At 41.4% G+C, this 22,178-nt stretch overlaps 1 protein-coding gene across 2 annotated transcripts in view; it reads left to right on the forward strand.

The window, feature by feature from the left end:
• The window catches only part of CDH20 (cadherin 20), a 113,445-nt gene that overhangs the window by 87,083 nt on the left and 4,184 nt on the right, over nucleotides 1-22,178 (forward strand). For both annotated transcript variants that reach the window (XM_062617705.1, XM_062617704.1), the window contains 6 exons: nucleotides 2,926-3,093; nucleotides 4,950-5,137; nucleotides 8,615-8,868; nucleotides 12,351-12,487; nucleotides 15,001-15,122; nucleotides 16,976-17,093. In XM_062617705.1, coding sequence (XP_062473689.1) covers nucleotides 2,926-3,093; nucleotides 4,950-5,137; nucleotides 8,615-8,868; nucleotides 12,351-12,487; nucleotides 15,001-15,122; nucleotides 16,976-17,093 — 987 coding nt within the window. The remainder of the gene's footprint in view (nucleotides 1-2,925; nucleotides 3,094-4,949; nucleotides 5,138-8,614; nucleotides 8,869-12,350; nucleotides 12,488-15,000; nucleotides 15,123-16,975; nucleotides 17,094-22,178) is intronic.

A 22,178-nucleotide genomic window follows, 5' to 3' on the forward strand; every position in this document is an offset into this window, starting at 1 on the left:
TTTTGACAGTTTCTAAAGGGCATCTGTAGTGCTAAGGTCAGAAACGCATGAGACGATAGTCACTGCTGAGCCCTAGGGGACAAAGCAGAACAACACTGCATAATCTGCTTCTGAAAGTTAGCAGTTCAGGGAGTAGGTGCTCTAACCAAAAACGAGTTTGTATGTGGCATGCTATTTTCTCAGCTCTTTACATATAAATAAAACAGCAATGTCCATTTTGACTTCAGGTTATCAACCACAGATAATTATAGATTTGCTGGGTGCTGAATGATTTCTAAGAAAGCAAAGAAGCAATATTCAGGGTCAGACCTGGTACAGATTAAACCGGTAGAGTGCAATTTAGAACGAAGATAGGCTTTCAAATACAAAATTATGTTCTTGATTGGTATTTAACCCAGAAAAGTTCTTTTTCTCCATTTATCAATTTCCCAGTCACTTGGACCTGCATCTCTGCTTATGTCCAGAGCTGCCTCAGCCTTTACAGATGGACAACAGGGCACCCTTTTAGACAACATGCAGTTGTGAGCCAGAAGCGATTTCCTCACCACGAACGCAATACTCTCACTAGCTTCCCCACAGCAAACCACCCACAGGATTTGTTAACCCAAAAAAATGCAATTGCAGCTCTCACATTCTTCTAAAACGGAACTAAATTATAAACAATCACCCGCTCCTTTATATTGAAGCATAGTGATTAAAGCACCCAATAGTGGACAACACATTTCAGTATACTGCTCTGTTAGAAGAATTTGGTGTCCTTATCCTTCACCTCCCGACACAATCTCTTGGTTCCAGAAGCATGACTGTTCTGCCACTGGCCTCACAGGTGCTCAACAAATGTATATGTAAAGGTGCAACTTCAAAGGAAAGCTGAGAGCCTCTTCCTCCTTTTTTTCAGGGTACTTTTACAGCCTGACCATGATCATAATCCCCTAGAAGGTAAAACCCAAGGATTTAAATCCCCTCAGGCAGAGCAGGCAAAAACCCCTGAGTATCCAACTTCCCAAGAAACCATCTGGCTGTTGCAAAAAAGAAAGGACATCACCTTAGCTCTGCTCTTTACTACTTTTTTTAAGAGAGAAAACCTCATTCAGTTTGATTAAAACAATGGTATCAGCACCCTTTGCTTTGGAAGATCTGAGGATCTGATCATTTCCATAGCCCTAAGGAAAGTTTTAAGGTTCACCACTATCTCCAGCATTTCCTTGCTGACCAGTTACATGCAGCAGCATCAGAGGCTTCCTGCTCAGCACAGCTGCTCCTCTGGGTCCCATTTGGAGGAACATGAACACCGGCCTGGCTGAGTCCTGCTGCCCTGGAGTGGCCCTTCTGCAGGGACCAGAGGGCTCCAAACATAGGCATGGGGGAGCCTGGCTTTTAGGCACTGATGTCTTTTTTCATGTATCTAGACTGTTCTGTATTAAGGACAAAAGAAGAGTGGAAATACCCTAAAACGTATTCTTATATGAAGAAAATACTTTCCAAAATGATAACCATTTTTGCATCTTATTTATATCCATGGGAAGTATTCAGTACTGGTCACTATTTCTTCCCGCTTGCATACAGCGATAATTGCCAATGCAATATCTTTTTACTGCTTTTTTATTAAACCCATATGTCATCTTCCTGCTAAAAATAAACACTAAATGCAGATCACTCAAGTTAATAGTGTCCTGACATGCAAGTACTGCCTGTTGAGCCATGCAACTAGGATGGTGCCCAGGGCTGACACGTATTTGCCCCCACATAGAAGGCCACCCCAAATGTGTCATGACCGATGTCTAGCAAGGGCTGTAAGTGCCATGGGAAGTGTCCCCTGGCAGTGCATGCCCTGGGCTGCATCACCAGCCACTGCTGCTGTCCTGCTCAGGGACTCTGCTGTGGCCAAGCAGTAGTGTTGGGTAGCCGTGCTGTGAAAGAGAAAGCCACCAGTGTGCTGTGGCAAGTAGTTCTTGAGATGGTATGAGGCACACTGGGAGAACTCGAGGTTTGACACCTCTGCAATGTAGACCTGTGCGCCTCCTTCCTGGCAGACAGCCGTGGGGATGAGCAGAGTTCAGTGGGGACAGCCGGGTGAGAGGGAAAGGAGCGCAAACGCCAGCAGATCTGATGCTCGAGGAAAACCAAAGAGCAGCATCCAAACCCGAGGCAGACCCCCGACAAGCCCAGCATGGTTGGCAGGAGGGGGCCGGGCGGGTGCGGCAGCTGGAGCCCCAGGGACGAGCAGCAGCGTGGAACAGCCGCGGCAGGAGTCGCTCCGCCGCCCCACAGCACCGACCGCGCCGCTGCCCGGGCCGGCTCCCCGCAGCCTCCGAGAGAGAAGTGCTGCTGCCACCTCATGTCCTCTTGCAGTAGTGTTACCCCGAAGGACACGGAAGCTCTGCAGGTGGGGGAAGCGGGGTCACCACCCGCCGTCCGGCCCAAACCAGCGGCAGCTCTGCAGATTGTACTCGCGTAACCCGCAGCGCGGTTCCCCAAGGTCCCTGTCAAAGCCTGTGGGCTTACGCCAGTTTGCCTCCAGGATTGCATGTGTAGGGACGATGGAACACTCACCTTGATCTATCTGTTAACTAATCCCATAACTTCCACTTCTGTGTGGACAGTTATCCCCGAGCAGCACAACACACTCTGCTCCTGAAAAGTTTTTCCAGCTCTCTTGGAAGGCAAAGTCTGCATTTTGAACAGACAGCCTGCCCCAGAGCTGATGCATTTTAACTGGGCCTCTTTAAAATTCACACCTTCTGTTAACCTAGATTTAATTTGGGTGAGTTTTACTCTGTCAGTAAAGGTGAGAGTGAATGCAGAGCCTGGTCTCATTCTTGACATAGGGGGTAGAATGCAGGAGCAAGAGCACTCCACCTTGTTTGTATACTCTTTAACTGCCATTTCTTTTGTTCCCAAAACCTTTTTCCCCCTCAATCTCAGGCTTAATTAGAACAGCTCTAATGAACATGGACAGAGAAGCAAAAGAATATTATGAAGTGATTATCCAGGCCAAGGATATGGGCGGACAGCTGGGAGGATTAGCTGGAACAACCACAGTCAACATCACCCTCTCTGATGTCAATGACAACCCACCCAGATTTCCACAGAGTGAGTACCCACTGCAGTAGGGTGGACAAAAAGGGGTGGGTGAGTTGTCCAGCTGCTGTTTGCTGTCATTGCAGACATTTTCAAACTCTGGATAGCCACTATTAGAGATGAGCAGAATTTCAATTGATGAAGGAACTTTCCTTCAGAAAAAATGTAAAAATGAATCATTCACCACTTTGTCTTTCAGAAAAGGTTTCTGACCTCAACAAAAAAAATACACTTTTTTTTTTTTTTAAAAAAAAGAGGAGGAAATTAATTTAGAGAAAAAGGAAGAAGGATGTCTTTAATGTTCCTCGAATGCTTATGGCCATTGCCTTTGGCTGCTGATTGTTGCCCTGACTCTCTCTTCATCTCACCTCCAAAAGGATGTCTGTCAAATCAGGAACATGTGGCAGTGCTAGAAGCTGAAAGATAATTCATTCACCACTCCAGCCAGGTCACTGCAGGGGAGCGTCTGGTAGCTGTGCTGCCAGTGTACAGTGCGTTGTCATACAGGCTGCTCTCCAGAAAAGCTTCATCTAAACCTTAGCAATATGCAGTCAAACCCTAAGACATGCAACAGCCACAGTTAATGGAATGCAAAAGCAGGCAACTCCACTCTTATCAGAAATATTACTTTGTATTTACAAAAGTGATCCTCAAATCAAGATTTGCAATATTTTGTTCTTTTTAATTTGTTTAGATCAAATGTATCTACATAACTCTACATTATTGTTAAAATGAAAGAAACTTTTCAAGTTTGATTGAACTAAATCTTTCAAGGGATATACTTTTATTAAAAAATAAAAATTCTGATTCTTTTGGTGGCATAGATCAGTCTCAAGTCATTTTGGTTTTACCGTTTTTTCTCATCCAGCTGAGAAATAAAACCTTCTGCAGTTCTTTTTGTTGCTATTCTCCATCTGTTTCTGCATGCTGCACTGTTAAATCAAAGCATTACACTAAGATTAGCAAGAAACCTCAAGTTCTGCTTTTCTGTCAGAGCAACTTGTTGAACACATCATTTTCAATTCTGTTTTGAAAGTGGCATGTATTGTAACTGTTTGATATCAAACTCTTGATTAAGAAAATTAAGAATAGATTAAACCCCATCCTAGGTGTTATCCTGCTTTATAAAGGTCAATAATTGGTGGAGCCAACAGAGAGAGTGCAGCAAGGAAGGCCTGAACATAAAGTATGATGGCAGAATAGTATTTTAGGCTCAACATCTATATTTTTTAAGCATATTTTCAAAATAGAAGCTCTCGCTTTCCCCAGGCTTGCTGCTCAGCAAATTAGTGATGCACCAAATGTGCTCAAGACAGGGCTCGTAGGGAGAGGTAGTATATTTTAATAGAGTAACTAGTAAATTTGGAAGAAACAGGCAAGCTTCTGAGCTCTCAAAGCCTTGTTCAGGGTTGAAAAGAAGTTTGTACTGACTTGAGAAAGGATTTGTGATGCTCAAAACCTATGTGTTTATACCCTGTGTACAAGCTGATCTAATAGCAGATGCCTGTCCTATTAAAGCTGTTTCATATCCTGCTTTATATCAGGGCTTCAACAGCACAAGTGTTAATTGCCCCATTTTTCTGGTTGAAGTTCCCCTTTTCAGTAATATTGCTACTTTGAAAAGAACCCTTTGAACAAACCTGTTGATATGACAAACTCCTAAATAAAACTTTCCCAGGCAACTCAGTGGAGCTGGGGCTTTTTAAAGGAAATCACACTGCTGTTGCAGCTTTGGGAAAGGTACTGGAGACTCCCTGCAGGCTGTGCAGTGTTGTGGCTTGCCCTGATCTACACTTCACATCGCAGTCTTTGGTTCCTTTTCACAGCCTGTTTTTTGCTCCCCTCTCCCTCTCTGCTGCTTGTGCCAGAGCATTATCAGATGAGTGTGCCGGAGTCCGCTCCTGTCAGCTCCACTGTGGGCCGTGTGGTTGCTAAAGACCTGGATGAAGGCATAAATGCGGAGATGAAATACAGCCTTGTGGATGGAGATGGACTGGATGTCTTTGATATTAACACTGATCCTAATTACCAAGTTGGCATCATAACTGTGAGAAAGGTAGTAAAGTTTCCTTTTTATAGTAATTTATATGGCTAACATGTAATTCCTGGTTACATTTTATGTGCGCAGCATTCCCTTATGCCTGTAGTAATTTGGTTCCCATTACGTGACAGTAGCCCCTTTCCTGCTATAAAACACAATTTTTTTAACATTCATTGCTAAAATGTGAAAGCAGACAGCGTTCCTAGGAGCAGCCTTTAAAAAGTAGGGACAGCATTAGCATAAACATGTCTTTTCCTACTGAAGGAATGGTGCGATTCACTATTTATCTATTTAAATATTCTCTGTAGCTTAATTATCCTACAATACAAGAAATTAGATCAATATTTGCATTTGAACTATGCACATTTTTCACTCCTGTGTCCCACAAACAATAATAAAGCATGCCTTAGAATTATTTATAAACCAATAAAACCCAGGCAGGTTTTTTTTTGATTGCTGCTTGAAGATCCATAAATGCTAATTAGGCTAGAAGAAGCTGTCTCTAAAATGGCAGCTGTGAAACTGCTAGTACTCTGTACCGCAGGCTACGCAGAAAGGCATGGAGTCTTTTTCCTTAGACTCCCTGCTACAGGATATTTATTCTACAAGCTTACATAAATGCTAGAAGTTCAACTCTGTTTCTACATTATGAAATTATAACTGTATTTCTGCCTAAGCGTATCTAGTGTACTAATAAGGAAGTATATTCTCCATTTAAATAGCCTGGGATTAAATTGTGCACTAAAATGGAACAGCACATGGCAGAGATTTGACCCTACAAGCCTCTATGCCCTGCAGCAAAGTATTTAAACATGTATTTATGGTCACATTTCTCCTGAGCACTAGTCCCTAAAGTTAAATAACTTTGCTGGAATTAAACAGAGGTTGAATGCAATCTCTAAAGTAATTTTTCACTAATTTATTGATGAAAGAAAATTGTTTCTTTGGAGTAAATGTGTCAATAATCTTGACTTTTGTTATTATGAATACAGTTCTACTAGATGTTTATGTACGTTAGCAGGAGAAGTTATAAACTTTTACAGCATCAATCATACCTAGCATGTACTGGCATCAGGTACACACTGCTCAATACATAAAAGTTTGTAAAATTCTATATATGCCTGTAGTTTTTTGTAATGTTATGATCATCAATAGCAAAAAATTGGGAAAGTTGAACTTTGTATCCACTTAAGAAAAAAATTATTCAACTGCATATCAAAATGGGGGGAGTGGGGAGAGAGAGAAAGAATTTCTAAACCCAGAATGAAATCTTCTTTGAAAGAAAGCAAATCTTCCCCTTTCATTTTTCTAGACAGATTTCCCAAGCAAAATGACTAACACTTCTATCATGGGCATCAAAATGTCAGAATTTACGGTTACAGATAATTACACTGCTTGTAGTCGTGTGGCCACTTACCACAGCCCACTAATCCCAAAAATGTTGATTACCTCCTAAGAGTTACAGCTCTTTCCAAGCTCCCTGCCTGTGAGGCTGATAGTCACTCCAGTGATGGTTTTCCCCCTTCTCCCTTCCTGGACTGCCACGCTGCCCATAGGAGCAGGGTGGTGGGTCACTCAGCCAGGACCAAGCCCAGTGTTTCCTCCCTGGTCAATCACTTCTCACAGCAGCTCTTGCTAAATCCCTCCTGCATGGCACATCTCTTAGCGTCTGTCCCAGCACTGGGGTAAGGAGGATGAGAATGAGGAGAAGTTTCCACTGGTTGCCTTTCCTCTCAGATGTGTTTTACAATGTTCAGTTTGTAGAAGGCAACCCGCTCGCCCTCCCTATGGTTCCACTGTTGGAAAGAGGTTTGAACATACCTGTGGAAGACAAAACTGAGGGTGGCAGTGATGTTGAGGCGTTGGCACGTGAAAGGATCTCTGGGGAGAAAGCCATGGCTGATGAAGAGGGCAAATTGAGGGAGTCTGAATGCAGAAGCATCAAAAATACGATTGCTTAGCACACTTGTTTGATTTATCTCATTTGTCTAACTTGATCATTCCAGGTGATTATGCCTTTTCATAATGTAGTTGGGTTTTATAGCTAGTAACTGTTTCTGTGATTTAACAGCTCTTTTTACAACTTAGCTTTTTAGTGTACATGCAGTGTTTCTCGTGCAGTTTTCCGAGAAACCATGAAATATAATGGCCTCTTTCTTAATACATGTTTAGGCAGGTTTGCATTGAGCATTCCTTGACAGATGGACTATAAGTGTTGCTTGATCATGTGAATTTATTTTATTGCTATTTTTACAATGCATAAATATGCAACTGGTAGACCATAACAGCTCTTCGGTAATGGATAATATGTTTGTAGATCTAGATAAATCTTTGCTGACAAGTGCTATGCCTGCAGTAGTCACTGATTTACCAGGTGGAACTAAGGGCAGCCTGAGCAAGTTTCAGTTCATCTGTTTGCACCTGCTGCCACAGGTTGCACAGTTTGTACTACATCACTGCACAGAATCTCCAGTAATACTGGACTGTCATCTCCCCAGCACAAGAAAACTAATTCCCATTCCAGTTTTCATTTCTCACCTCCATGTCCTGAATTCTGAGGTTTAGGTTTATAATTATTTCAAGAGCTCCAGTCTTTCATCAGGCATTCTTATGGAGGACGTCAGCACTGGCAATTTTACTGCAAAAGCATGAGCTTTTGTATGTCACTGCAATGTTTCTACTTCTCAAGAGAGAAGCTGTTGTGGCAGTAGAGAAGTACTGAAGCCTCCCTTGAATTTAGGGTGCGTTTTGAGGCCCATAGGATATACTTCTGCCATGCCTGAGCATGTGAAACTTGTGCTGATGTTGCTTAAACTAATATACAACTCATGGCTGCAGAACTGGTCAACTGCGTTACTGAGCAGGGCAGAGAAGAGATGGGTTGCAGCTGGCCAAGGCCAAGGAGGACTTCACTGCTAAAGGAATGATCTTTGCAGCTTTGACTTCCAGTTGCTTTGGCATTCTCTGTCTTCATTATTTACCTGCCCATCTCCTTGTCCCAGTCTGGTGGTGGGTCTTCAAAAACAAAGAGCTGACCAAGAAAAGCAAAGGTGTTGGACAGGAACAACAGCAGTGATCTGACTATAGTCCAAATGAAATAAGGCTGTGCACGGTAGTCCCACACATGATGCTCAAGTCACGTGTTTTGACAGCCATTAATGCAACAAAAAGGAGTATGTCCCACTGGGCAACCCTGAGAATTGGTCTTTAAATATTTCTCCTGGTTTGTTCAGTTCAACTGTCAAATTTAAAAAAAAAAAAAAGCTTATGTATACTGTACTACTTCTAATACTGTTTTCACTCAATACTTTTATTCCATCTGCAAATAATTACCTTTATTAGCTGTATGATTAAAAAGCTAAGTAAAGATCTATTTTAAAAAAGAAATATCAGTTTATATTAGAGGGTAACTTTACTTCTGAAAATTAAAATTATATGTCCTAAATCATAAGGCTCAGTTTGCCTGACTCTGGATGTATTTTTCCTACTCAGCCTTTAAGTTTTGAGAGCAAGAAAAGCTACACCTTGAAAGTAGAGGGTGCCAACCCCCACCTGGAAATGCGGTTCTTGAACCTGGGTCCCTTTCGCGACACTACCACCGTCCACATCACTGTGGAGGACGTAGATGAACCTCCTGTGTTTGAGCCCAGCTTCTACTTCGTGGAAGTGCCTGAGGATGTGGAGATTGGAACCACCATACAGACCATTATTGCCAAGGACCCAGATGTGACCAACAACTCCATCAGGTCTGTCTTGTCTTTGTGTGTTCCCCCATGAGTGTTCCCTAGTATGTATGACTGGTGAGGCAATGATGAAACAGCACAGCTGGAAATCACTCTTTTTTAGCTAGTAGTAGCTGTCAGTAGGCTTATCCAAACCAGATCTCACACACTGAGGGGCTCTGCTATGACTGTCAAAGCAATGCGGGAGCTCACCATTGCCTTTTCTGTGGTATAGAGAATGTCTGCATCTAGCATTGCAAAAAACTGGTCAAGCATGTCCTGATAGGATACATTGAAAACAAACCGCATACTGTCATACCTTTGCTGGCACAAAACCTGACAACATCACTAAGAATCTGCTGCCATACCGAGGGGAAGGTAACCAACTTACTTCTCCTTTCTCCCCCTCCTGATTCAAAGCCTGCCTTTGTCAACAGCTCAAATACACAGCTACTTTTAGAGTAGATTGAATGCATACTAATAAATATTCATGAGCCCCTAAATTGTATAGTGCCTGCTTAAAGCTACAGAGCTAGATATTCCCATATGGAGTTAAGAAAGGTAAAGGTGTATTTACAACCATGGGAGCTTTGTAGCTGCAACTCAGCGAGGAGACAAAGGAGCAGATTTGTGTGATCACGCCACTCTGTTCCATAGTAGCTGCCAAGTCAGCCCAGTTTATCAGAGGATCGTTTTTCTCCAAGGCCAGCACACATACTGATTTCCACTACCTGCAGAAGCTCCAAGTGACTGCAAGTTAATCCCAGCAGGTTGGCTGCTTCTCTCATCTAAGAAACACTCTGGGTGTTGAGCTGCAGTTTGCCTGACCTTGGGTCAATCCAGCTTCTGAATTGTCTGTGTTCAGGAACAGGCATGGGAAATACAGGAGGGAGTCAAAACATCAAATATTTGGCGTTTTTAAAGAAAGTTAAATCTACATGAGCAGCTCTGGGCTTCACATAGGAGATCGGAGCAAACACAGAACCTGTTCTTCTTAATGATGTTATTTCCTGTGTTGCTGCTCTAATTAGTTTTTCATCTCGCTATCTTAATATACCTATCTTTTCTATGTTATAAGGTTATCATACTTCTCATGATATTGTCTCGAATTCTTCAATAAAACTAAGTATTATACTGTCTACATCACAATTTCACTACCCTAAACTTGTTTTCACTTGCATCCTATTTTGCTGATTACTGTCTAGCATTGTCCAAACACTGCAGTGCAGTTTTGTGCTAATCTGCTTAAAACAGTGTAAGAGTAATTCTGCAGACGATCAGAAGGCAGAAGTGTTCATTGTCATTTTTAATGAGGTTTCTCTTAGTTTTCTTCAGAGTTTTCCAGTGACTACCCTTGATGAAACAGCACTCTATAAAGCACAGAATGCATCACTAGAGATACATTACAATAAAAAAACAGTCGCAAATATTCACGGACTCCTTTGTAACTCTGTCACTTCCTGACTTTCTTCCTCTCTTTCTTCCCAGCTTCTGCCCTTCCCACTTTCCCTTCTTTCCTCCTTCCTCCCTTCTCTCCTTCCTCCCCCACACCTAATACTTACAAATGTAAATGGTTGGGGTAGAGGAAATAGGAAAAAAAAAAAGAAGAAGAATAAATACTACTTGTAATGCTATCTAAAATACAAATGTTAAGAACTGGTTCTCCTTGCCTGTAATGGGGTCCACTCCGTCCGTGACAGCTTTGTGCAGTATCATTCTGTGAGTGTTTTAGGTTTGCTTTGCATTCTCTTTGCACAGGGCAAGGCAATATAAGAAAACCAAAATCCCATGTTTTGTTACACAAGCTGAAATCCATCTGAAATTAAAACAGTGATCTGACCCTCCTTTTGCCATTTTTTTCCAGTATGGAAAATCCAGGACATATTGTGGGGAGGGCTCTCAAATCTTCATTTTTCCAGCATCCAGTTTCTGGACTCTCACACTGTGAAATTATAATGGCTGAAAATACATCATGATTGTTGTTAAGTGATTCAGGAAGATTACCTAAAGAATACAATGGAAACAAGTGTGAAGGAGCAGGTGTTATTAGCAGGAGAACTTACATGGAGAACCAGGCAGAGGCTCCACCTGTGCCTCTTGACACCTGTGATTAATACCTCAACACTTAATCACAAAGCCATATTCAACTTCAGATACTTGCTGGCCTTAAACTGTCAGAGAATAATTCTTTTTATAGCTCTTATACAAGAATAATTATTATAGCTAAATATAGGAACACTTGTACTTATTTCCTAAATAAATCAAAGGCCTCAGAAATCTATTTAAGAAGGGATGGGAAGGACTGGAAAGGAAAGGGAAGCAAACCTGCTATCCCACCTTCTTTGATTTTTCTGGAAAAAAATTGTAAAAGAATTTCCCAACAACACAGCTCAACAATATTTTATATCCCAGTTTAATAAGTTCCTATATAAAGATCAGGCTGGCAAGCTTATTCCAGTCAATGCACCTGTGCTGAAAAGAGAAAATTCAGAAGAACAAGCCCTGTTCAGAGTCTGTTATGCTAATGTTTTCACTTCCCATCAACTTCAAAGAAAGAGCCAGCAAAAATGAGGATGAGTCTGGGCTCTGTTCTAGGCTGTGACATTTACATAGGTTTGTGGGTGGCTTTTGCCAAAGGACCTCTTACCATGAGTATAGTTAGCTAGGAAGGCAACTTGTGCAAAATGCTGTTACGAGCAAGGTGATGCATATGAAGGGTATTGAGTATTTTACACACCCTGAAAAATGGTCACCCTGACTGCAGTGACAGCTGTCAATCAGCTGACTCCCTGCCCAAGTTTCCTGGCCTTCAGGTACCACTACATTTTCTTGCTCATGGATACAAAAAGTTTATTCCCAGCATTAAACCGACATAATATTAGCCAGGCAGGTTCAGCAATTATGATGAATGAACCTCACAGAGTGGGCTGCTTTTCCAGCTGAATGATGTGAGAAAGCCATTCATCATCCCCTTGAGTTGACATGGCTCAGTCAGTATGGATGGTTCAGGATGCAGGTGGAGTTTAATCGCCTGGAGGAGGAGAGAATACAAAAGCACAAGGAAGGGAACAGTTCCTCCTTGTCAGCGTAAGGTGCTCAGAGAATGAGCTGAGTAAAGTAATTTTCATTTTTGTCTCAGTCATGCCCAAGGAAAGGGCATAATTATTTTGCTTAGAAAAAGAAATCACATTCCCCACTGACAGATTTTCTCTGTAAAGCAGATGTTCCTGTGCTGAGCTGTGCCTTGCTTTGAGGCTTCTTCCTCTAAATCTTCCTGTCTTCCAGCTCCATCCAAGTAGTACTCACCATTAAATGCTGTTAGCCACATGAACTAGTTTTTTGAGCAGCTGACTTTACCTATACAAGTCAATGAAGCATATAACTAGGTTGTGGAAGAATGTGGATCTGCTGGGTATGACATTATTCCCATTGCTGGGGTATTTTGTTGGCTATAACACACAGTTTTCACAAGGGATGCATAATACTTTTGATATGTACTCTTGCAGATACTCAATTGACAGGAGCAGCGATCCAGGGCGGTTCTTTTATGTCGACATTACATCAGGAGCACTGATGACTGCAAGACCTCTTGACCGGGAAGACGTTTCTTGGCACAACATCACTGTGCTGGCCATGGAGCTGAGTAAGGAGAATGCAAACTGTACATAGATTAAAAAGATATAATAGACAAAGTAGGCTGAGAGACAGATTCAGCAGTTCACATGTTCTTATGCACTGAGTAGGAAGCCGTGTTAATTGAATTACTTTTCTGACATCGACAAGCAAATACTGCATTTTATTTATTTTTTTGTGCTCCCTTTCACAGGATGGTAGGAGGAGTAGAGGCTGGCAATTCAATGCAGAGCGCTGCTTTTCCAATTCATTAGTATTCCAGTATTAGGGATTTATTTAAAACTCTTTCTGATGTGTTTCTGCAAAAACTCTGTCTCTTCAGAAGGGCTAGGTAGCTAAAGCAGATGTTGTATATGCTGCACAGATGCCAGAGCTGCCAGTCCTACCTGGGAGGATTGAGTGGTGCAGGGACTGGTAGGCAGAAGTGATCCTGCACTACTAGGTCACCAGCTGAAATCTGCTCTGGTTCAGCAGCAAGTAAAGGTCATCACCGTCTGCTTGCTGCATAAATAATTTGGGCCAGAATGCTAAATTTGTTATGCATTTTGGTTTTACAGCAAACTAAAACTCAGCTCAAGATTCATCTGTTCCAAGCATTTACCTAGGCTTTGAGAGCAAGGAGATGCTGATTACTTCGTAGTGTCTCTGAAAAATTTAGCTGAGTTTGAAATACTAACAGATGTGAAATTCATAAAGGAGTTTGGGGAATATAAGCAAACAAAAGGTTCACGCAGTCTTCACCAGAAATCTCTCTGGTCCATATAGCTTTTGCTCAGGATCTCAGTGCATCTCCTGAGGGGCAGCAGCTTTTCAGAAGCTTGCTGCCAATAGCGGTATCATTCCTCATGTCTGAGAGAGTTCCCTGCGCATTCAGGCTGTACCAGAGATATAGGGCAGTTTGAGAAGAAAAAAGATTCAAGACGCTTGCCCAAAAATGGATCAGCCAACTTGAAGTTAGCAAAAAGAAGGTTCCACAAGAGTCAGGGTGACTCTGCCACATGTTTGCAGGCTGTTCCAGAACATGATGTTTTTCTGTCCCCTTTTTACTAGTGAGGAGTTGGTGACATGATAGGATCTCACCCCCATCCATTTTGACGCAAGTTTTATTTTCAGTCACCAGCAGCCATTGCAATTCCATGTAAATCCAAATACACACACAAGTCTGTAAAAGCTGCCCCTGTAGCAGCACTCAAGGGTGAGAGCAATATGAAGGCATGTCTTCCTTTGACTCATCCTCCATCAATCCTCTGTCAGTTTTGATCTGTACGTGTACAACACAGTATTTTAGTCTAGTGAATACGTGCAAAAATGTCATAGTTGTGCACTCCTGAATAAAGCTCCTACTTTAAAAAGTTAGATCAATATTGCTAAGAGTGTAAACACAGACATTCATCTGACACAATGACAGGTGTGTTAGCAAGATATGTATAGATATGTGGGAAGATGAAAGATTAAATTATAAATTAGGGAGAAACAATATAGTTTAAGACTATTATCTCAATGATACAATGTGACACATGTTACGGATACGGTACATTGAACATTTAAGAAAATTCCACAGAATAAGAAAATTCTCTATTGTTTATATGAACATATCAGTTCTTGTTATAAAGGGAGGTCTATTTGGAGATAAATGCACAAAGTGGTATGGTGAAAAAGGAGATGAGAATACTCTTTTTTAAGAATTTTCTGGATTTTTGCACCTTTTCTGACCTCATAATAATGAATTTCCTTTTTTTTTTCCTGTTTTGCTCAGTGTTTTATCAGTAAATAAAGGAAAAAATATGTTTGGAGTTAAAAAAAACACAGTAAAAAAGAATTCTGTGGACACTTAGTTTGGAAATTGTGAAGATATGTGAAATGATGTATGGATTTACTGGCAAAGAAAGCTAATGAACCAGTGGGACAGAAGCATCACAAATGTTGGCATGCAGAATGCAAAAGTTTCATTGCAATTTTAAGCTTCAGTGAAAGTTTTTCTGTACAATTTCATGTGTTACTACATTTTAACCCCATCTGTACAAAGTAACAAATCTTTGACAGCATTCATGAGTTCAAGGAACATAAATTCTGAGCAAATTCTAAAATGCAGAATTACCACTTTCAACGAGATCTGAATCACAAACCTATGCTTAAAAGAGTCCCTTTCTAATTTGTGCCACCAGCAGAGAGGCTTCACAAATACTATTGCCCAATCAAGGGACAGTAAAAAAAAATATATATACTGGCATTGTCTAAAACTTTTGTTATAGAAATAGTCCCACTGGACCAAACGAGGTTGAAGTTTTCATGGAATTTGTTTGAAAGAGGTGTGATCAGATGGGAAGCCAGGCTAGAGAGAGATGCATTTGCAGCTTCACTCCGAGTCACACAAGCCGCAAGCAATCGCAGCTCCCTATGTGAAAATGCCATTTAACATGAGTCAGTACCCAAAAAACTGCTTTACCTCTGAAGCAAGGTGAGGAGCAGCCCCTTCCCCTTCCTGTACACTGTCTTTCTTTACATTGTTCCTCCTCCTTCCAGACAACCCCTCTCAGGTGGGCAGCGTCTCTGTGACAGTGAAAGTCCTGGATGTGAATGACAACGCGCCGGAGTTTGCAAGGTTTTATGAAGCTTTTGTTTGTGAAAATGCCAAAGCAGGGCAGGTGAGAAACACTGGTAATGCCAGGGGCTGGGGAGGGAATGCCATCCTACACAAAGGCAGCATGTCAGAAAGGGTCAACGTTGAAAAGAGGGTTCAGCTAACCGCGCATTTCACCTGAACTCTGGCGAACAGCTGTCTATGCTGCTTTCCAAAGGCAAGTACATCACACTGGGATTAGCATCATACATAGCACCTCTTTTTTCTCCCCCAGTAGTTTCCAGGATCACTGCACAATATGCTTCATGGCTGAAATTAAGCCTTCCTTTGGGCAGGTGCCATCAGGCAAACATCCAGTATGTCCGATAACAGCAACAAAGAGAGAAGTGTTATGAGAAATGCCATGGAGTTAGTCCGGCCCGCCTGTGGCAGACAAGGCTTACTGTTAAAAGACTCTATTTATAAGAGCCTTAAGCACCCTGGACTTATGGGATTTGAGCAGAACAAACTACACCAGCTTCAAACGGGAGCCAAGCTGAACCCGTTTTGCTGGGACAGAGAGTCATTGACAACACAGGACTTCCCTCTCCACACACTGTAAGCCAGGACCTCTAACAAAGCAGGGAAGCCTTTTTGCTCCTCTCCCATCTAAAAGCCCATTAAACCCCTTGAACAAGGTCTGCCTTTGTCACAGATGGACATGATCTCTCTCTCGCTGGAGCTGGTGTGAGCTCTACTGCTGATTGCTTGTAGGGAGGCAACTTGGGTGCTTTGCCACCCAGGGTCCACAGTGGAGACTTGTGTCTCCTAGTGCAAACCTGACTAGCATAGTTTAAACATATAGACACATCACTCGTGATTTGTGAAGGAAAAATTATGCTAGTAATATTGCTGTGTGTTCACTGAAGCTTCTTCCAGCTTGCTGTGAAGCAGAATGAAATAGCTACTCACTGCTGGGACAACTGTCTCACAACTATCACATATAGGATAATTTCATCTCCCTAATTTACAGAGGATCTTAAAAGTACAGGGAGTAGAAATCATTGCATACTTTTTTCCTGGTTTTGAAAAGTGGGTGCCCTAAATAATAAGTTTTCTGAGAAATGCACTCTAATTTAGACTATTTCCTTATATAAAGAAAGACAGCTTCTGTTTCCACTCTTTGAAAAGTTCTGAAATCATTTTTAAGGTGGTGAACAAGACTTCGTGGGTCTGTCATTTACCTTTGAATTCAAAAATAACTTTTGAATGTAAAAATCCAGGTGAAGATTTATTCCTTGTCTAAAAAGATGTCAGAATGTTTATTCAGACAGAGCTATAGCTCACTGTGCTTCAAGCTGTTAGACCTACTTTACTAAGCCTCTATAGGTGAGCTGACAAATCTCTTTATGGATTTAACATTGTCTTAATTTCTTTCTGTGATGTTATATATTGCACACGCAGAGTGTTTGCATAGTTACCTTTACTCATTCTCTTTTCCACTGACAACTTGGAAAGAATTGAATTGATTTAAAATTAAGAGTGATAAAATAATTAACCTGAAGTCCTTTTCTACCTGCGAAATGAAGTTGAAAATAAGCATGGACTTCTTACAAGCTCTCTAATGCACAATGAGTATTCTGAACACACTGGAAAAATAATTGTGCAAGAGAAAATAGGGATGCATGAGAGAAAAGTGCCTGTTATTTGAAGCAAACCAACTATTTCCTTTTTTTAAAGGTGATTTGCATAATGATAGCAAAATATATGAAGCCTGCAAGGTTTTGAGTCTCTTTTATTTATCTACTGTACATCTGCAAGACAGTTTCATTCAAATGCTCCATTTGCTTATATATATAAATGTATATGATATCTGTTTATTCATATTATATATATTTTGCTTCTCAACTGTTTCTGCTTTGTTATCATACCCTATAGCTTATCCAGACGGTGAGCGCCATTGACAGGGATGACCCACAGGATGGTCAGCACTTCTACTATAGCTTGGCTCCGGAAGCAGCCAACAACCCCAACTTTACTCTAAGGGACAATCAAGGTAATCAGAGTGGACACAGACAGTTATATACTCTAATTTCTAATGCCTGAGTTGGACTTGAGAGGCTGTGACTTACACTGTGTGATAAGACTGCCATTTCAAATAATACCAAGTGACGCCTGCTCCTTAAATGCAGCGATAAAATAACATATTACTTAATACACTTGAAGGTTATAAGGTATTTTCTTCTTATAAATATTCTCTAGAAATAGGCCCCTTTTTCTTCTTCGATGAAATGTGTCAGTGTTTTGTGCAAATTCAGATCTTGTGGCCAGGCTGCAGGCATCTTGGATAGCAGAGTGGAAATTGCATTCATTGAAAGGGAGATGCTTAAATGTAGGACAGCAACTGGAACTAGGAGACATATCTGAAAGGAATTATGTTGTTCCTTTTTTTTTTTTTTGTACTTTTCATGTTTTCTCCCAGGCACAGAAAGGGAAGGTTCTAGTACTGTTCTAGTCTTTTACCCCAAGCACTTTTTTTCTCCCTCTTTTGTACATCCTCATTTCTGTAGGAAAGGGCAGGAGATAGGGAAGAATATGCAGAGCCTTAGGTGGATAATGGCATACAGCTTAAAGTCTGTGTAAGATCTACTAAGTATAAACTGAAACAGCAGTGAGAAGACTCATGGCAAAGTGCTGCCATGTGAGTGTCCCAACCAGTGGAATTTACTTCTTTTGGGGAAACTTTGGTAGGCTTAGACCATGCAGGAAAGCCCCACTTTGGCAAGCCTTTGCATGACTGCTGCTGATAGAAGATCTTGACGGGCAGATACTGGTGCTTAGGTCAGATCCACAACAGCCTTCATGGGGAAAGAGGGAGGACTTTGAGTGACCTGGTGCAGAGCTTTGAAAGCCAATATGAAGGGGCCGTATTTCAGTAGAAGTTTGGTATGTAAAGTAAAGCAGATCGGCAAGTGATTCCAGAATAAATGGGCAGAAAGACGCCACCTGCAGCACCTGTGCTGGCCTCCAAGCATTCTGCCTGCCTGTGCTCCTACACTTGCCTGCTTGTCGCATGTATTTCCATAAGCCCCTGTCTGTGCCTCTGCAGGCATATGAAAAAGCAGTGAGGATGCAAACATCCATTAAAACATGCTACTTGCAAAGTTTGGAACCCTCCTATACTGCACGCTAATGTTTTTTCATCCCAAACCCCATTTTCTTTCTATAGTGTCCCTGAAGCCTCCACACAGGATTTCTTGCATTTTTATTCCCATCTCTCTCCCATTGTCTCCTTCTTTTTATTTTTGAATATATATTGCCAAAATAAGTGAACAAATAAAACACAACTATTGCTAAAACATTTGGCAAACTAGGCTCATTTCACCCTCAAGGCATTGTTCTAAAAAAAGAAACAAAATTATCAGCATCAGATGCACTTTTTCTAAGGCTGTACTTCTGATAATTTATAGTGACAGCAATGACTGAATGGCTGTGCCTCCCGCTCTGTAAAATACCAGTTTTCCAGAGATATACAGCACAAGAAACTTAGGGTACTATCGGTTACAGACCTGAAATAAAAAATGTAAAATATCAAACAACTGACTATTCGAAATATAGATATTAAGGATTAATTTAGTGCCTCAGCAATTTTGAGTGCAGTAGTCATTTCAGTAACAATAATTTATATTTATATTTTCAGCTAGAGACCACTAAGGACTACATAAATCATATGACATAGTCACAGAGGGGGCAGCTATATTGTATGTCAAAGGGTGGCAAGACAAGAAACAGAACCCTCCTTGCTAGTCCCAGCGTCCCCATGTAAACACAAGACAGCAATATTTCTCAGGCTGCGGGAAGGCGCTATTAGGATTTGCAGTTGTGCTGATTACTTGGTTGTCCAATATAGCAGTAGGAGAAACTGCAAAACATGAAGCCTTCCTGGCACAATTAAAACCTTGATTTATACTGAGCAACAGATAGATCACACTTTGAATTCTGATGAACTGTTTTACATATTTCTTTGGCCCTTGTCATTTTAGTCTCTGAGAACTTCTTCAGTCTCTTTATTCTCCACATATATCTGGTAGGCAGAGAAATCCTATTGTTCTCCATTTTTACAGTCGGGGATCCAGGGCAAAAAGAAATTAAGCTACTTACATGCCTAGTTCCCTTTGAGCTTAGTAAAATCAGTGGGAGATAAACATGTGAGTGTCTGCAAAGATCTGCAACTAAATGACCTCCCAAGGCCTTGTAGGATATATGTGATAAAGCAGGGAATTGAGCTGCAGTCTCCCATCTCTTTGGTTACTCATGTAGGACATTGTCAAGCCATCTTTGCCTGATTCTAAATCTACTGAGATTATGCTAGGGAAAAGTTGTCAAAAGAGGCTTGGTGTAAGAATAGGATGAACAAAAGAATCTTCCTGCATTTCCAGATTAAACTCTGAGCTGATCTTCTGTTGACCTTTAACTGATGGCCTCCATCTTTGGGTGAAGAGAGCAGACATTTTCATGGGTGCAGATTTCAGTGTCATACCACAGCCAGGACCATCATTAGAAGCCTCTGGCAGTCCTCCCCTAACCCTAACCCTAACCCTAAACTTGTCCTAGAAAATTACGGGCTGTTTGTTCCTCCCCTAAAACCTCAATCTACCTCACACTTCAGCAGAGAGCAAAAGCAGTGAGCTGAAAATCCCCAAGTAAAAATGTGACCCCTTCCTCAAGCCAGTGGTGTCTGTAATGCCTGCTTTCTTGTGCTTTTTCTCCCACTCCGGGTGAAATATTTCTTTGCATGTTTCTCTATATTCATAATTATTACAATTAGGTTTTAGAAACTAACAGAAGTTCTGTAGTAACCATCCCCCGTTCCTGTACAGATGCACACAGAAAACAAGGCTTTCTTGTAAGAAGAGTGGTGTTTAGCTCTGATCTCAGTGTTTGGACCTACACAGTGGTTAAATCCCCTAACCTCTCCAGGGAGGTACACCACTTTCAGTGGGGCAGAAAGCTGCAGGAAAGAGATGCTCCACGGCTTGCTCTCACAACCACATAAAGACACCAGCCTGTACACCTGCGGGAAGTACAGTTTTCACCTCCTCCTAATGACACGGGCACAGGAATAGCTATGCTGTGATCACCAGTATCTCTGCTCAGCACTGTAGCTAAGTGCTACTATCCAGCCTTCTGTGAGCCAAAGAAGCTGTGTTGGAAGCTGCGATGCAAAAATGTTGTGCATTCTTATCATGCTTGTTTTTTTTTTTTCTTCTTATATAATGGGGCTTTCATGTCCTCACAAGCCCTCTTCTCTTGATGGCTGAGGCTTAGCAGATATCAAATTTGGAAGAAAATTGTGTATTCCTTTTTCTGCCATGCTGCACCACATCCCGGCATGTCCTTCACACTGCAGTAGTACATCAGATCACATTAGCTTTTGATGAGTCACACAACAAGCTTTGGCACCAACATATTGCAGTTGCAAAGTAACAGGTAGAGCGATTCTTTAGGGATGATTTGGATGCCTGACTGTTGCAAAGCAAAACAAAACTAAGGGATGAAACGTAATGCTGAGAGTCACCAGGAGAATTTTATCACCAAGAACACTTAAGATGTGGGTGATATGTTCAGCATATCACAGCAAAAATACATACATGTGTGTATAAAGTTATTATTATTATTTGATTATAGAGACTTGGTTTTGGCCTGAAAAGAAAAAGTTATGGTTAAAAACACTTGAGATCTCTCACTAGCTAATTTTGCACAGCTTCATCCAGGTTTACTGCCTTTGACTTCTTTTACAGGCAAAGTACGATCAGCTCAGAATAATGAAGTCTTTTTTCTTCACAAAGAGCAATTTCACATAAGATGAAGGTTTTTTGTCACCTAGACATAGAATAGAATTTTTTACTCCTGCTGTAAGTCAGTTTAAAGAGAATGAGTCTTTCACCCAGGAAAGAGAAAAGCAACCAAATTAGTACACTGTTAAGGTGACATAGACATTTCCATTCACACAGCATAAATGCAGACACTTGGCCATTTTCTGCACTTTGGGATGCTTTTTCTTATGCTAAAACAGGCCCAGTGTTGAAAAGACATGGTATTAATAGCTGGAGAGCACATACTAGAGGGCACATGAAAAGCCCAAAGGTATGGGCACCAGTACCATATGACGCCATAAGATTTGCAGCACAAAATATGGAATTCTGAGCATAATTTAAGTCTAGCAGGCAAGTCTAGTGAGTCTAGCTTGAGTTTGCTTATATTCCATAGCCAGCTGTACATAACACTCTTGATTTCATTCCTAAAAGCCATCAAATAATTTCTGATGTTCAGACTACAGCAGGTAATACAGCTGATTTATCTGCATGCAACCTGAGTCTCTGCACTGAAGAAAATAACCCAAGATTATAATTTTAGCAGTAAACTGATAGGGAAATAACAAGGAAGTGGAAAAATCCCTTCTTGATATTTTGGGGGTTTTCTACAGTGTGCTTGTGATCAGGTTTCTTGCCATTTCTGTGTTGCAGCCGCTTTGTGCCAACCCACCTAGGAGCAGCCAATTGGCATCCTGCATTTCCAGGCTTAGCAGATGTACATTGGTAACAACCTGGAGATGCAGGTGGCCCGACTGTGGCCTCTCTTGAACCAAGGAAACAGGAAACAAAACTAAGTAGTAAAAGAAACCACATGAAACTCAGCTCCCAAAAACCCACAGCATCACCGCATGGGGTCAGGTCAGGTAGGTCTGCCAAAGAGAAAAATTACTTGTGTTCCCCATTTATCATTGCTGGACCAAGATTTGCAGATATGTTTGTAAGAAGGGCCAATTTTCCTGCAGGTTCCTTTTGACTCCCTGGTGGCCCAGTTCCCATTGGAGACATCCAGTCTTATGCTTTCCAAAAGTCTCTGAGGCCAAGAAGCTTGAAAGTCAGCACTAAAAAATCATCACTGATCTCCAAAGATTTTGCCTAGGCATTCCTGTGGTGAGAAATGAGAAGAACAAATTCCTGAGTTCAGTTTCTTTCTCATTAGGAAACATGGTGCAGTCTGAGGAATTTGAGGGAGAGGGTAGGCAGGAATTCAAATGCCACTGGGAAATTCTGACATTTTTAAAAAGAGGCTGAATATGGAGAAGAAGCCC

Source organism: Pezoporus occidentalis, unplaced genomic scaffold (genome assembly GCF_034315485.1).
Source record: "Pezoporus occidentalis ecotype Australia unplaced genomic scaffold, CSIRO_AGI_Poc_V1 ctg2, whole genome shotgun sequence".
NCBI classification, from domain to species: Eukaryota; Metazoa; Chordata; class Aves; order Psittaciformes; family Psittacidae; genus Pezoporus; species Pezoporus occidentalis.